Source organism: Gymnoscopelus braueri, assembly GCF_963280865.1.
Source record: "Gymnoscopelus braueri genome assembly, chromosome: 19".
Taxonomy (NCBI): Eukaryota; Metazoa; Chordata; class Actinopteri; order Myctophiformes; family Myctophidae; genus Gymnoscopelus; species Gymnoscopelus braueri.
The window spans coordinates 32302223-32319004 of NC_137621.1; the positions used below are offsets into that span (position 1 = coordinate 32302223).

The 16782-nt window shown below is 40.5% G+C and overlaps 1 protein-coding gene across 1 annotated transcript; it reads left to right on the forward strand.

Moving 5' to 3' along the window:
* The first annotated feature begins 1367 nt into the window (after nt 1–1367).
* pygl (phosphorylase, glycogen, liver) lies at nt 1368–16766 on the forward strand. Its single transcript, XM_080413753.1, has 20 exons — nt 1368–1670; nt 2575–2676; nt 4045–4123; nt 4663–4766; nt 5642–5773; nt 6101–6212; nt 6612–6694; nt 6930–7064; nt 8286–8378; nt 8622–8768; nt 11975–12138; nt 12387–12501; nt 12715–12816; nt 13807–13954; nt 14331–14389; nt 14576–14717; nt 14978–15185; nt 15488–15622; nt 15712–15778; nt 15964–16766. The coding sequence occupies exons 1-20, from the start codon at nt 1428–1430 to the stop codon at nt 16150–16152; spliced, it is 2559 nt and encodes an 852-aa protein (XP_080269879.1). The 5' UTR covers nt 1368–1427; the 3' UTR covers nt 16153–16766.
* The last annotated feature ends 16 nt before the right edge of the window (nt 16767–16782 follow it).

A 16782-nucleotide genomic window follows, 5' to 3' on the forward strand; every position in this document is an offset into this window, starting at 1 on the left:
GTGAATATTCAATAAATTATAGGTGTCAGTCAACAAGGCGCATTGTTTCATTTTTTTCCACTGACATGGGATGCAGTATCTACTGTATCTACACTACATCACCCCTTCCTCTCTATTTTGACTCCCATCTACAACAGTGGGCAACTGTGAACTTGGAGTCCAGGGACCCCCAGGGGTCCTTGAGGGTGTTCCAGGGGGTCCCTGGCAAATGGATTGAAAATTTGTTAGTTAGATCACATATTTTAATAGCTTTTTTTTTTTTTTTATTTTTTTTTTGATCTGACGTTCATAGTGACAGAACACTGTCCCCCCAAAAAAAAACAGAAGTCTCGCTAGACGAGATTTCAATCTCGAGATTTCAATCTCGTCTAGCGAGACTTGTTTTTTTTTTTTTTTTTTTTTTTTTGCATAGTGTTCTGTCACTATGAACGTCAGATCTCACAAAAAAAAAAAAAAAAAAAGCTATTAAAATATGTGATCTAACCTAAGGCCTATCCGCGCACCTTTTAAGCTGTGGCGGCTCAGGGGTGGAGTTATGAAAAATTTCTACTGTACCATTCATCCTAAGATATCATAACGTCATAGAAAAGGTAAGAAAACTTTAGTCCAAAATTCTCCTTTAACAGGGTCTGTAATTCTGAACTCAACCAAATGGATCAATCAAATAATTCAAACTGTGGGTCCAAAGGTTGAGAATCACTGATCTACAACAGTGGTTCTTGACCTTTTCAGGCTGCGACCCCCCAAAATAATTATATTTGAACTGGAGACCCCCCACCCTGACAAGCACAAGAATTGTAGGAGTTGAGGCATTACATTTAGTTTGACTCAGTTCCCACAGATAAATATTTTTGCCTCTTTCTTATATTATTTGACAATTTGCCCAATGTTTGACCAGTTTTATAGTGTGTTGATTACTTTGGATGGAGTAATGGTCTTTTTTTATTTTTTATTAAAAAGGTCTTAAAAGTCCTTAAATTGTCACCTGTGGACCCCCAAAAAATCATATGAGGACCCCCCTAGTGGTCCCGATCCACGGTTTGAGAATCACTGATCTACAACTTATAATACATCCATCCATCTACACCAGTGTGGTTCTCAAAGTGGATTCCAGGGACTCTCTGGGTTCCTTTAGGGGGTTCTCAATTGTCCCTTTAATACAGATCTGTAACAAATGGAACCAAATGGACCCGTTAGGCTCCAATTTGATCCTGTCAGGGTTAAGGTGAGACCTTGAAATGTTAAAGTTTGAGAACCACCGATCTACACATCTTGAGGTCAGAGGCCAAAAACACTCCTCCTCCTTTTAGTCGCCAATGAAAATGAACGGGGAGGAGACCAGACGCATCAAATATGTCCCGACGTTGCCCTGAAGCTTCACTTCCTCCAGTGTGAGGCATAGCTGTGAGTGAAACCTGCCCGCCACCATGTCGAGACCTCTCACTGACCAGGAGAAGCGCAAACAGATCAGCATCAGGGGGATCGTCGGGGTCGAGAATGTCGCCGAGCTCAAGAAAGGCTTCAACCGTCACCTGCACTTCACCCTGGTGAAGGACAGGAACATCGCCACGCCGAGAGATTACTACTTCGCGTTGGCCCACACGGTGCGAGATCACCTGGTGGGGAGATGGATCCGGACACAGCAGTACTACCACGAAACGGATCCCAAGGTATTGTGATCAAGTTCAGCTGTCAGCTGTTAATCTCAAAGCCACCAACAGCACTGACAGACAGGCACTGAAATAGAAGGAAATCATGGCTGCAACCAATGGGTGTAAAGCAACTAAGTACATTTACTCAAGTACTGTATTTAAGTACAAACTTTAGTTACTATTTATTTTTATTGATTTGATTATTATTACAAAACATACATTAACCACTTCAGCCCTAATACATTTCGGCCATTTGAGATGTGCATTATACGTTTGAAAACTTGTGAAATGGGACATTCTGCATAATGAGTACTTTAAAACTTTTGGTACTTCAAGTACATTTTGATGCCAATACTTCTGTTCTTTTACTCAAGTACATTTTGAGTATTTCTATTTGGCAGTATTGATACTTTTACTTAAGTAAAGAATGTGAGTACTTTTTGTAGTACTGTGCAAAATCATGTTCGCTTGCACTCAATTGGAAATATTTCTAGGACGTTGCGTAATATTTACACATCTAGTTCCTGAAGCACTACACAGTACAATGTTAAAATGCCTATTGCTCTCAGAGTTCACACTCGGCGTTACAAATCATATATCAACACTGAGGATTCTATGTTCCCCTAGGCCAAACTATTCACACCCGTTTAAACTTTACACTGTAAATGACCCCTTTGTTTATGCTTACATACTGTAATATCAGAAACATTTATTTTTGCTCGGTCGGTTAACTTTCATCTCAATATTTTTGTTTAAAAAATCATAGGCCTTCACTTAGGGGATGTAAGTGAAAACAAAAATGTATTCTGTCTTGTTTTTGTTTTTAAAGCACCCAGATCTATACCCTCTATCTATGCATAAGCAGATGCTAATTTATTAAGTCTATACCTCCTTTTTTGTTTTAAATCTCTCTACTCTCCAGCGGGTCTATTATCTGTCTCTGGAGTTCTACATGGGCAGGACACTCCAGAACACCATGATCAACCTGGGCCTCCAGAATGCCTGTGATGAAGCCATCTATCAGGTAAGATAGAGATGCACACAGGAAATGACAGTAAATAATGAAATGTAAGACACACTTTTATGATATGAGAATTTGAATTGCAAAAAGTATACAAATCAAGCTTGTTTCCAGCAAGTGAAATCCTTCCTATTAAAATTCCATTGTGGGTGGACATCACAAATGTAACTTGCCCATGTATGGAGAGGTGGGCGTCACGTGCACACGTCACAAACGCGTTGGGTGAGCGGTGGGCGTCACAAATGTAACGTCCCCTTATATGGATACTATTCTGGCACAAAGACATTTCTGGGCAGTAAAGTGACAAGGACAGACGGATACAGAGAGCTCCATATATGGGCATAATGGGAACACATACAACATAAATTGCCCAGTTTGGGACATAATAATAAACTTGAACTTGAACTTGAACAGGCCCTGACCAGGTACTCTGACAATGGGTACAACTGGTATTGCTTAACCGGGTGGGGCATGCATTCCAACTTGCATCCTTTGTGACTTGCATCCATTCCAAATAAGCCTGTGCCCGTGGGTACTGCACTGGGTACTCTAACATGGGTACAGTGAGTATTCTGACAACAGCTGCATAAGTAGTGTTTCTAAATGTACAGTGTTTTGGAATTAACCTGTTCAAATACCTATGTGTGTAACTGAGGCTGCATTAATTCACTCTTCATGGGACCAAAGACGGAAACATCCTTTTAGCTGTCACAAGTATGTTCCTCATACTTTGTTATTCATACATTTACAGCAGGCAAACATGGCAACACCTCAGTTTTAGAAGATTGAATGCTGGGCTGGAATATTGTGTGGTGTTACACATTGCTGGAGGAAAAATAAATAGGCCATAAACTATGAAAAAGGAAGACTCTCGTGGGTCTTTTATTATTATTATTATGATTTTGATGTTGTTGGCATGGTTAAATTTAGTTTAAAAAAAAAAAGGAAAAATGTAATTACACTGGCAGATCTGGTTTCATTGTGGTTAATGAATCGGCAGAAAAAGAGACAAAGGATGTGTGTTTTCATTTGGAGAGAATTGCTGGGACTCTTTGTGTGTGTGTGTGTGTGTGTGTGTGTGTGTGTGTGTGTGTGTGTGTGTGTGTGTGTGTGTGTGTGCGTGTGTGTGCATTTTAGATTTTTCTTTTTGGCATCTGAAGGTCTGCCTGGCAAGGGTTCAGGAGCAATGGGAGCCTACGGGCTAGAATCAAGCTCCTGTTAGTCAGTCAGCCTACCATGGGATGATGAGAAATAGAACCCACTGATTTCATCATCTGTCATGATGAAAATATTGTGAAAAGCAACCCACAGCTGATACTGTAACACCTCTGCCTCTTTTTATTTAAATAATATCTTCCTCTCTCTGTGTAGCTGGGTCTGGACATGGAGGATCTGGAGGAAATGGAGGAAGATGCAGGTCTGGGGAATGGAGGTCTTGGCCGGCTGGCAGGTAAACGACTGAAGACAAAGCTTTTACTCCATAACAGACAGGCAGACAGATGGAGAAGCCCAGGAAATGGCATGCAGAACATTTGGCGGGCCGGACCGCTGGCCTAGTGGTTCGGGTCCTTGGGCTCTAATGTAGCCTGACAGTGCATCGCGGGTTCCCGACGATCTTTGCTGCATGTCTCTCCCCATCTCTCTCTCCCTGCTTCCTGTCCATCTTCACTATAAATAAAGGCAGAAAAGCCCCCCCCCCCCAAAAAAAAAAAGAAATGTATTTATTTGGCTCTATTCCAAAATATTTTATTGATCCACACTAATAAATCGTATAAAAACCAATGACCCTTCTTTGAGGCGTTATGCAGGTGCCGCTTCAAAGAGTTGTGCACATCTTACAACCCCTAACCACAGGAGTTTCACAACATTTACTGTGCATGTTGGCAAATGAGCACTTAGTTCTCCACCAACACCAGCATAGTTCCTCAATTCTGTGCTGCACATTTGTGTTTTTTGTTCTTCACCAAATTCTGTTATTTCTCCTTGCAGCTTGTTTCTTAGATTCTATGGCAACTTTGGGGTTGGCTGCATATGGCTATGGCATTCGCTACGAGTACGGGATCTTCAACCAAAAGATCAAAGATGGTTGGCAGGTAACTGCATCTTACACACATTTTGCATTGTATGAGGGAGGTATAAGGTAACATCTCGAAATCCCCATGACCTTCATATATATGACCCACTCAACACACTGAACAATGAACCTTTAGAATTGAGGCCAACCAAAACTAATCATCAACTCATTTATTTACCCCAGTTCGACCAACTGCAGTCTTAAAAACATATTTTCTTTAGTTTGACCTTAATTTCATCATACAAGTTCAGCTTACCTCCATAAAGGCCATAGGTTCTTTTTTTTCCCTTTAAAAAAAATAATCTTTCTGTGCAAAACTGAAGTCATGCATGTATCCATGATTCTCAGAGTAACGTTTTGAAAGGAGGCCATTAGCACACACAAAGTGTGTCACTACATTATGGGCCAATTATTAACATAGTCTGTGGTTGGGGTTTGCCCCCCTGAAGAACTTCTTCAGTGATGTAACCTTACAATAACCGCTGTCTACTTTTTGTGATAAGAGTACTCTCAGCCAGAGGCTTTTGCCCTTTCTATTTGTGCTCGGTATTTGCAGTACAATTTCCCAGTGTAAACATGCACCTTTGAACGCTGAGCCAAATTTGTGATAATCATTTGTTCACTGGGAAGGAGTAGCCTGCATATCAAATCTGTGCATTGGTGTTAATAATACAATACAACAATAATAATGTGTTTTATTTGTATTGCACTTTTCATTCACAGGGAATCTCAAAGTGCTACACAGTTAAAAACATAATCAAACAAAAGAATGGCAAAGGATTAAAAACCCTGCCTGATTATGATAACTTGAGTGTTTTTCCCCATTATAATGTTATGTATTATATTACAGTCTAATCTAAGCCATCTTACTTGTGGTCTCTTTTACTCACTTAGGTGGAAGAGGCAGATGATTGGCTGAGACATGGGAACCCTTGGGAGAAGGCCCGCCCTGAATACATGCTGCCTGTCCACTACTATGGACGAGTAGAGGAGACGAGTGAAGGCCCCAAATGGGTGGACACACAGGTGGGTGATGATGATGTTGATTACATTAATGTTGAATGATACTACTACTATATTACTGCTACTGTGTCCTCTACTATTGTTACTACTACAGTACCAGTATACCATATCTATCAAAGCAAGACAATACAAAAAAAGCCAAAGAGCTAATTAAAGACATTGTTGGATGCCATAATGCAGGCAAATTCATCATTATTTCAGGTTTAAACAAGCAAGTAATTTGTGATGAGCAGCGATCAGCTCGGTTGAAAATGTTGGAACGACAGATCGACCCACTGACAGAGTTGCTTATGCTACTACTTGCATGCATTCTTTGTTTTAACACTGTAGGTGGTTTTGGCCATGCCCTATGACACACCCATCCCTGGCTATATGAACAATACTGTGAACACCATGAGGTTGTGGTCTGCCCGCGCTCCTAATGACTTCAACTTGAAAGACTGTAAGTTTCAAAGCGAATTAATTTAATTTTTTTCGTGCAGAATTTACTTTTTGAGCAAAATGTCAGAATTTCTATTAATTCAGTTATTGGGGAAGGACAAAGTGTAGGACACAACACTGCCAAAACACTGCATCACTGCCAACTGGCAACTTGCAAGACTTCTGTTGCAAGACGGTTGTGTTGCATCGATTTCCTCCTTTCCTGCAGAGTTGAATTTTGACTTAATTAACTAATACCTGCATGATCAGTACAAATTATACATGCAGAAATCGTAATGTGTTATGGAAACTTAAGCATGCTTTTGTAGTCCATAGGAAAATGAGAAGATTCTTCCGCACACAATTCACCACCTCTTATTTAGACAAGCCATCTAACTTACCCTACCTTAACTTTCTCTAGTTAATGTAGGAGATTACATCCAGGCTGTTCTGGACAGGAACCTGGCAGAGAACATCTCTCGAGTGCTATACCCCAATGACAATGTAAGTTCAACATCTGCTGGTGTGTCTTTGCAGTGACACACAGGGCAAATCTTTGGCAAACATTTAGTTGCATTTTTTAAATAGTAATATCTCTTTGATGGTAAATATTTTCCACAATACGTTTTTATCACTATAGATCTCTATGTTGCCTGTTGCTGGGAAAATGAACCATCAACTGGCTAAAAAGTTGCCCATAGTGCCTTAAGGTCTCTGTCTTTTCCATCTCATGCTGTAGTTCTTTGAAGGGAAAGAGTTGCGTCTGAAGCAGGAGTATTTTGTGGTGGCAGCTACTCTCCAGGACATCATCCGTCGCTACAAGATCACTAAGACGGGCAAAACTCGCACATCCTTTGACACCTTCCCTGAAAAAGTAGGTCTCTAGGTCAAGCACATGAAGTGAGCTCTAATTTTAATATTATGTATCCTTCAGTGAAAAAGTGCATTGATACTTCTTGGAATATATTTTACTTAAAAATGTTACTCAACTGTTTGGGGCATGATACAATGTCTGCAGTAAAACAGCACAATTACCGTCTGACCACTGCAGATGAGACTGTGCAGATTACAATTTAGAGCTTATGAATGGGAAGAACAAGAAACTGAGCATTCTTTGTCAGGTGGGTAGCCTGACAAAGAATAGGCTAGGCTGGACAAGAACTACTCTCCAAATTGTCTAACCAGAAAGACAGGGCTACATGAACTTCTGGTATGCTGGACGACAAGTAGCCTTGTACTTCCTGTACTTCCAGTTAGACACTTTCATTAATAGTTCTGTTCCAGGCAGCAATCCAAGTCATCTATGATATTTTATTATTAGGCAATAAGCACGGGCAGCACAACAGTCGGACGCGTTTTGGTGTATCCTTCCACAGCGTGTAATCAGATATAGGTGTCACTTATCAAGGGGAACTACTGTAGATCCACCTTGGAAAGCGGTCTGAGTGACTCTGAACTGTATGCATGTCACAATCTAAATGTCACCTTTTCTGTGCAATTAAAGCTCTTGTAAATATGAACATTTGCAAATGCAATTAACTACACAACTATGTCATTTCACATCGAAAGCACCAATCCTATGAAACCAAAACATCACACAATTGAACTCTGATGAAGATCTCTGTTGAAACATTAATTATTTGCACCTATTAAATTTTCTTTCTGAAAACCGTGTATACCAGACCTCAGTCCTCTGCTAGGTTTAAATGTTTTGTTTGTATGGTATGACGGATATTCCGTCATTCACATCAACAATGTATTTTTGTTTGTCTAAACACAGAGCCCATTACACTTCAATGATTGCAAATATTTCACACTTGTGTTTCCTGTGTGATTAATTCGCCCCGGAAATATATTTTTCCAAACTGTTAGTGCCATGAATATATCCACACAGAATGTGAAATATTATGTGTCAAAAAAAGTGGCAATTTTCTATTCGGAATTAAATAACTTTTTCACAGTGAATAAAGGCATCATCAACCTGTATGAATGAGGCATCAACCATATGAATATAATGTGGGTTACTCTGGGTGTGAACGTCCTTTTAGAAGGTGAAATACCCTGATGATGTAATGCTGAGTTTTATTTTTTGCAGGTAGCGATCCAGCTGAATGACACACACCCTGCCATGGCCATTCCAGAGCTGATGAGAATCTTAGTGGATATTGAGAAACTTGACTGGGACACAGTAAGTGTGAAAGAGAATGTTTATTTGACTCAAACTATAACACATACAGTAATAGAATATAGTACACTGTAAAATCCTCAGTGTTAATTTATCCTTTTATAGTTTACCAGTGTACTTTCGTACATTCTCAGAGTTAGATTAACATTGAGGATTTTACTGTGTAGTTGACATGCCGGCCACAATAATGAATCTTAGACATGGCACTGAATAAGTATCAATGGTGAACGCCTCCTTTCCTGGCAGGCCTGGGACCTCACCAAACGCACCTTTGCCTACACCAACCACACTGTTCTCCCTGAAGCTCTGGAGCGCTGGCCTGTGGAGCTAGTAGAGACTCTGCTGCCCAGACACCTACAGATCATCTATCGCATCAACCAGATGCACTTGGACGTATGTAATACTTCTAGGCGGGTGCAGTTATGAAAAAAAAGCACCTTACCCAAAACAAATTGCAACAAAACGTTTTTCAACAGTTTTTTGTAGTATTAGGTGTCCTTAATAACATACTGAAAGTTTACCAAAGTTTGATCACTGGAAAGGTGTTATTTTCAAGATGGCGTCCAAAATGGCCAAAAAATCTTTAAAATAACCTAACTCCTTCATTATTTATCCTAGACAAGTACTTTTTGTGTCTAACCCTATGTTTTGGGGGCATAGAAATCCACAGGACTTGTCCAAATTGCAGAGATACATTTAGATAATTGTGAAATCCAATATTTAGTTTTTGACTATTAAAACACTCTGAAATGTTCACCCGTTTCAACTAGTTATATTTGTTTTACTGGAACAAGGCTTCAAGATATCCTCAAAACACAACAAAACAATAGTCACAATTTTCAGTCATTCAGAAGGTGGCAGAGAAAGAGAATATTGTCAGTTGATATAGTATTGCTTGCAATATTTAAACATTTTGGATAGCTCTGCGGATCAAATGTGAATCAAACTGTCATCTTGTAGACACAAGATTTTGAAAAACTTTTTTAACACATTAGGAAGGCAATCAGTGTGAGTGTGTAAAAAGGGGTGGCTACGGAGGTTAGTGCAGAGCTGTCAGAACCCATTTCTCTACTGGGTGCCTAGGCAGAGGGGAGTATGAGGGTGGGGTTGTGCGAGGAGGTAAAATGGGGTCTGGTGTAGAGTTTAGTGGGCCTAGGGTTCCCCTCAGGTGGGTACAGGGGAGTATGGGGAGTGGGGGTCACTGGATTGCTCCGTGGGCACTTGGAGCACAGAAGAGCAAAGTTATAGGAGCCAAGGAGACCCTGAGCTTCTCCTCTCCCCCATGTCCGAGGTGCAAAACCTTCAACAGTTGGCTCAGACATGTCCCATTAAAGCTATAGTGGGGCACTTGGGAGCTCAGGACGAGTGCTCATAGGCAGCTAAAGAGAATGGGGCTTGTCAGCCCCTGATGCACGTTGTGCATCGCGATAGCCAAATTCCAATTTTTAAGTGTCCATCCTCAAGTCCTCCACTCCCGCCTAAGCCCTGCCTCCGAGCGAGGAGGCGAGGAGTCAAGGAGCGTCATTTTGAAGTGATAGCAATTATGACGTGTCACACAGTTGGATTGCTGGACTATTCCAGAGCTCAGAGGGTTGTCATGTGGAGGAGGAGAAATTATACGCCACGCATTTCAACAAAGACAGTTCCCCAAACGATACATGAAAGATACACTTGTATCTTGCCAGATTTCACTCCAAGTGGCTTAGGGAGCCTGCGCTCACCTCACGCTGGAGGACAGAGTGAGGAGGAGGCAGAAATGAAGCTTATGCGTTAGGCTGAGAGGAGTATCCCTATGTCGCCTGGCTCACTGGATAGTCCCACTGGTCCCAAGTGGACCTCCATGCTGGCTCCTATGCCCGAGATGGGCACTCGTGAGTGGGCATAGTTAGTGAGGAGGGATTTTTAAAGTTAAAATTATCCAGAAAAAAAGATCAAAGTTCAAGGTTATTGCCAGCAGTACCAATCACAAAATAAAAGACATGTGAAATTAATTTTGCACTTAAACCCCACACAACTACTACAATCTCAGGAATAAGATGTCTGTGACAAGCAAATCTGAACCCTATCCGGGCACACTCCTCTTCCCGCCCTACCCAAGACAGTAGACACTAAATGTTGTGATAGCTCTGTGCTGACTTGCACATCATCTCCAAAGCCCATAAGGGGCCATTTCTCCACTGTAATATTTGAGAATTTGGCCAATTTGCTATTAAAAAGGTCTTAAGAGTCATTAAATTGTAACTTTAGAAAGGTGCAGATACCCTGTACTATACTGTATGTTGGTTTGTTTACTGTTGAGTGAGACCCCCAGTTTGGGAACCACTGCCCTAGTGGACTAGGATTATTATTTCATTTCACAATTACAATGTATATGTATATGTGCTTATAACCATGCTTATAACCAATTCCTTTATAATTGAACTTGTAATCACTTGACTATAATTTATATATGCTAATTAGATTTCAAGATTACCAAAACATGGGGTTAGGCACCAACATTACTTGTCTAGGATGAATAATGAAGGAGTAATGGTCTTTTTAAGGAACTGGCGGCGGCCATCTTGAAAATGTTACCTTTCTAGTGGTCCGATTTTGGTAAACTTTTGATATGTTATTAAGTACACCTAATACTACAATAATCCATTGAAAAACCTTTTGTTGCAATTTGTTTTGGGTCAAACCATAACTGCACCCGCCTATTCATACTTGTCTCATTGTTATTTTGCTATCTCTTCTCCTTTATCATAAGCCATGCTGCATAGAGCATCAAGCTAATGTCTCAAATGGAGATCTGGAGTTGAAGTTGGAATGATAATCATTTGGTAAAATGTGATAATGTATTGAGTTACAATGTGATTACTGATTGGTGTCATTATATGCCATGCAGCTTATGGAACCAGGCAGCACACATATGGGCTTACCATACACCTTTTGTTTCACTGTGTGTTTAGTGAAAGATTAGGCCGGTTGTACTAACAAACCGTAGGCTAAAAAAGTAAATGCATTATAAATCAATATGTCTTTATCATGCCTCAGCTGCTTTTTTACTGCTATCCAATACCATGGACTTCCATTATAAATTAGCTGGACAGTCAGTTGTTATAATTAATCTATTACTTGCCACATATATACATTGTAACTTTTAAATATTTTGCATACACAGTTGCACACTTCTATATATTATAACAATGCTGAAAGTTAAGGCAGACAGACAGAAAATAATCTTGGACGCGTATAGATATTGTGACAGTCACCATTTCATTGCATTGTTCCAAGCATTGCCTCCGTATTGCATCAATAGGAAGGAGGTAGAGCGATTTCCTCACTTACATTTTTTGGCAATGAAAGAGACAATAATACAATTCCTCTCATGTAGATTGAACTGTTCTAGAACACAGGTATAACATGCAATTCATCATGCACTTTTTCTTGTACTCTCCTTCATTGTAAGTTGTATTTGTGCTGGACTGGACAGAATGAGCATGGGCTTGGGTAGGGCAGTTTTTTTTTTTACTTTTTCTCTCCCTTTCTCTTTGGGGCCTGATATAAGTTCTAAACTGGGACATTGTATGTGTGTGTGTTTCTTTTCCTCACTCCAGAATATTGCAGCCCAGTTTCCTGAGGACATGGACAGAATCCGCAGAATGTCTTTGATTGAAGAAGACGGCTGTAAGAGAGTCAACATGGCTCACCTGTGCATTGTGGGATCTCATGCTGTCAACGGAGTAGCCGAGATACACTCCAACATCATTAAGACTGATGTGTAAGCACACTTCATGCCTAATTAGAAAATCAATTATGTGCCACTTTGGAGTGACTAAACTCACTCTTAAGCTGCAGCATACTCCACACGATGCCAAACTTTTCTCTGTTTTGGAAGTGCTTACCAAACCGAAGTTCGTTGAGAACTAACGTGTTTTATACTCTGCCTGCTTGCAAAAGAAATCTCTTGGGGGACAAAGTTTTGAATTTAATTAAATTCATATACATTTGTCTATTTTGGTTCTGTAGATTCCGTGATTTCAACGAAATGGAGCCAGAGAAATTCCAGAACAAGACCAATGGTATCACTCCCAGACGCTGGCTCCTGCTCTGCAACCCTGGACTGGCTGAGCTCATAGCTGAGGTGTGATTGTAACTCCAATTAAATCATGTTTGAATAAAGGTTAAGAAACGTGTCTTTTGAACCACATTAGGTCCAAGCTTGCCAGACCCTGCCAATAACTTATGATTTGTGTCTTTACTATCATTGACGCACTAGGGACAGCAAAAAGTCACCAATGCTTGTTTTGCTGACATTATATGTTGACATTCATTACATTCATTATCTCTCTTTTAGGCCATAGGGGAGGACTATGTGAAAGACCTCGGTGATTTACAGAAGCTGAATGAGCTGGTTGATGACGCTGCCTTCATCCGAGATGTCTCTAAAGTCAAACAGGTAGGGTTTCTGCTTAGTTTACATTGCATCTACAAACTAGAAAGGTGCGTTGTGTAGAGCGCAAATTACTGCCAGGAGGCATGCCCTAATAATAATATAGAGTGCTCTGTGTTCCACACAATAGAGGCAGGCATATTACTATAAGCATTATCTCTTATATCCATTTAAAGTAGGACAAATTTCAAAACATAATTGACAAACATAAATGCAGAAGCTTTACTTCTGTAATGCTTTAAGGTGGGAGGGGGTGGGGTACGTTGTATTCATGCAGCATCACCGCCTATTGGGCACGTCTGTGATTGGCCATTTCAAGTCCATAGCCTGGTGTGACACGTATCCCATAGCCTGAAGGGACAATTGAAATGACATGGTTGTCATCGAAGGATTTGAAAAAATATTTGGGCATTGAATTCCTTGACCTACTGTCAGCGTGCACAAGACATTATGATGCTGGTCGACCTTGTTGTATGCGAGATTAGCTCCAGAGTCTGGACAGACACACAGAGCTAGAAGCATGATCTCCTGGCGGAGATATTAACGAATCTGCATTGGTTGAAAGTGGTCTCCTTACTACTCCATTGAGAGATTTAGACCCTGGTGTCAGGTAGGACACCTACTGGTTCATAAGTAATACTGCCTGAAGCTCTTGAGCTTCAAAAAGCATAAAATCCCAGGTAGGACATAAAAGTTGCAGCTTAAACCTTGTATTAAGGTTTTTACAGTACATTAAATGTGTAAAATATAATTTGATGGAAGCTTTTGTCCGTACCATCCCTGTAGTAGCATGAATGTCTGCATTCACCAAATCCTACTTGTAAACTGGCACTAGTAGACAATATGAAGATGGTCTGCCAGGGCTGAAAAGTACGTCACACAACCCAACTGCTGAGCTGGGTTTTGCACGTTTGTACAGGCCACATTTTTCTGCGATGATTGAACATGATCACAGCTGAATAACTTCAGTTACAAGTCACGTTTTTCTCTCTGAAGGACAACAAGCTGAAATTCGCACAGTACCTGGAGAAGGAGTACCAGGTGCAAATCAACCCATCCTCCATGTTTGACGTCCATGTGAAAAGAATCCATGAGTATAAACGCCAGCTCCTCAACTGCCTGCACATCATCGTCATGTACAACAGTATGTGAATACAGCTTTCAAACTCTCAATGGGGCAACTTATTGGTGTCAAACTCAATATACGATATCACGATAACAATTCCATGATACAATATTTATCACAATATAAAAAAGACAAATGATCTCTTTGCAGTTAAAGTCAAGTCAACCTGGTTCTGCATCTGTGTTGCTTACAACTTCAGCCTGTTGAATATGTCCCCTAGGCTGCATGAGGAGTTTTTGTAGTACTCTCCCAGTTTTATTTCATGGCAAATTCCCATTGCCAAGAAGAAGAATTAACTCGTTTTCCTTTGCATCAATCTATCCATTTCCTTTTGTTGGGAATGTTTTCAAATGTACAATTTAATATAACTAATGATTGTGTTGTTATCTTGAAGACATCAAGAAGAACCCCACTGCTGCTTTTGTTCCCCGAACAATCATCATCGGTGGCAAGGTATTGACTCAACAAAACCAGTGCATTTACACACACAGGCACACACACAAATGTTTTATCTGAGCTTTTACTGTTTAAATCTGTTTACTATGATTAGATGCTCTCTTTGTATATATAAATATAGATACAAATGTAGATATATTGGACACTAGCTCTGTGTTCACTGTTCATTGTCTCCCCCTGCAGGCTGCACCAGGGTATCACATGGCAAAGTTGATCATCAAGCTGATCACCTCAGTTGGTGATGTGGTGAACAATGACCCTGTGGTGGGCAGCAAGCTGAAGGTCATCTATCTGGAGAACTACAGGGTCTCCCTGGCAGAGAAAGGTACAGTGATTTATGTATTTATGAAATATTATGCATTGTCCTTGACCTCTGGAGACATCTCATGTGTGTACCCACCACTGCATTTTTTCTTATCTCAGATTCTCTCCAATTTAACCACATGGACCCCACTTTCCCTATTCTGGACATTCCTCAATCTTGCTTGAAATTCATAGAAATGTTGAATTTATATACTCCTGAGATATAATAAATAGTACTACAAATAAATAATAATCCATTCTGATGATCTGCTCCTCCTATAGTGATTCCTGCCACTGATCTGTCAGAGCAGATCTCCACTGCTGGCACTGAGGCCTCAGGAACGGGCAACATGAAGTTCATGCTGAACGGAGCCCTCACCATAGGCACCATGGACGGAGCCAACGTGGAGATGGCAGAGGAAGCTGGAGAGGAGAACATGTTCATCTTCGGCATGAGGGTAGAGGACGTGGCTGCACTGGACAAGAAGGGGTAGGGGAGCTCTCGCCTGTAATGCCACATTGTGTCAATAGAATGTATTGGGTGGCCTGTTTCACTCAATCTATAGGGAAGTGCATGTCAGATGCCAAATGTAGGGGTTTGTTCATTACTGGGACTTCCCATATTAAAGGTATGTGAAACCAGTCTACTACTGTATGACATATTGGATAAACTGTGTATCACATGCATTATATTATGTTACACTGAAGTTACATTTTAGGCATTTACACTGCGATATCCTGAGTATGAGGTGACATTCTTGACGCTTTTTTATTTTGTTTCTATTTCCGTAGCTATGATGCCATGTCATACTACAAGACTATTCCAGAACTGAAACAAGTCATGGACCAGATCAAGAGTGGATTTTTCAGCCCCAAAAATCCAGACCTTTTCAAAGACATCACTGAAATGCTCATGAAATATGACCGGTAAGTGACAAAGTACTATGATTCTTCATTTCCTCAAGTCTTGGAGCTTTTGGCTTGGATTACACTATTTCCCCCATGTTTCTGTGCAGGTTCAAAGTGTTTGCAGACTTTGAGGCCTATATGAAATGCCAGGAGAGAGTCAGCACTTTGTATGAGGTACTGTAACAAACTGAAATTGCAAATACTTATGCAGTTGGTATTGTTTTATTTATCAAGCCAGATGGGTGGGGAGAACTAAATAGGACAACATACAATATTGGAAGGTTTAGACCATCACAAAAAGTGTAACTTAAGCCTTAGAGCAGTGCATAATTAACTGATTTCTTTGTTTTGTTGAAAAGGATCCAAAGGCATGGACACAAATGGTGATCAAGAACATTGCTGCCACAGGCAAATTCTCCAGCGACAGAACCATCACAGATTACGCCACAGAGATCTGGGGAGTGGAACCCACAGACCTGAAGATCCCAGCCCCAAATGAGCCCAGAGAAGCCATCGAGGAGACCGCCAGGGCTTTGATGAAAATGTGATGCCCAGGGCATTCTTTAGGTTTACAGTTTAACAGTACCTACGCTGTTCGTTTTCAACTAGTACACCCAAACAAACGTCCTTAGTATTTCAGGTGATTGTTACTGCAAGAGATTTTAAGGTTATGAGTAGGCTTGAATTTTCACACAGATTTTTTTATAATTTCTATTCTAAAAAAGGCATCTGTTACATTCATTCAACACCAAGACACAAAACAAGAAATATTGGGATTGAAGTCCATCCTGGCCAGGGTGAAATAGTAGTTGCAAATGATTCTTAGCATTGGGTTTCACTCACTTGGAGTACCAGATCCAGTGTGTTTACTGCATCCTCACAAGGATATGCCCCCTCACAGGGGCATATCCTTTATCAGACAAAGGAATGTAGTATATTTTCAAATACTTTCCTGTGACTGTCTAGCGTTTCTGGCACTCATTGTACTATGCATCTGTATAAAAAGTAGATAAAACGATGAATTAATTTCCAAATACTATTTGACTCGCATCTGGTCAGCCACTTTTTTTCTAGTACTATTTTCACTATACTGAACTTCCTTATCAGTATTTGAGCTGTACCTCTTTCCAGTGGTGAAATAAAATGACATGCAACATGAAAAGTGAAATGTTTCTATT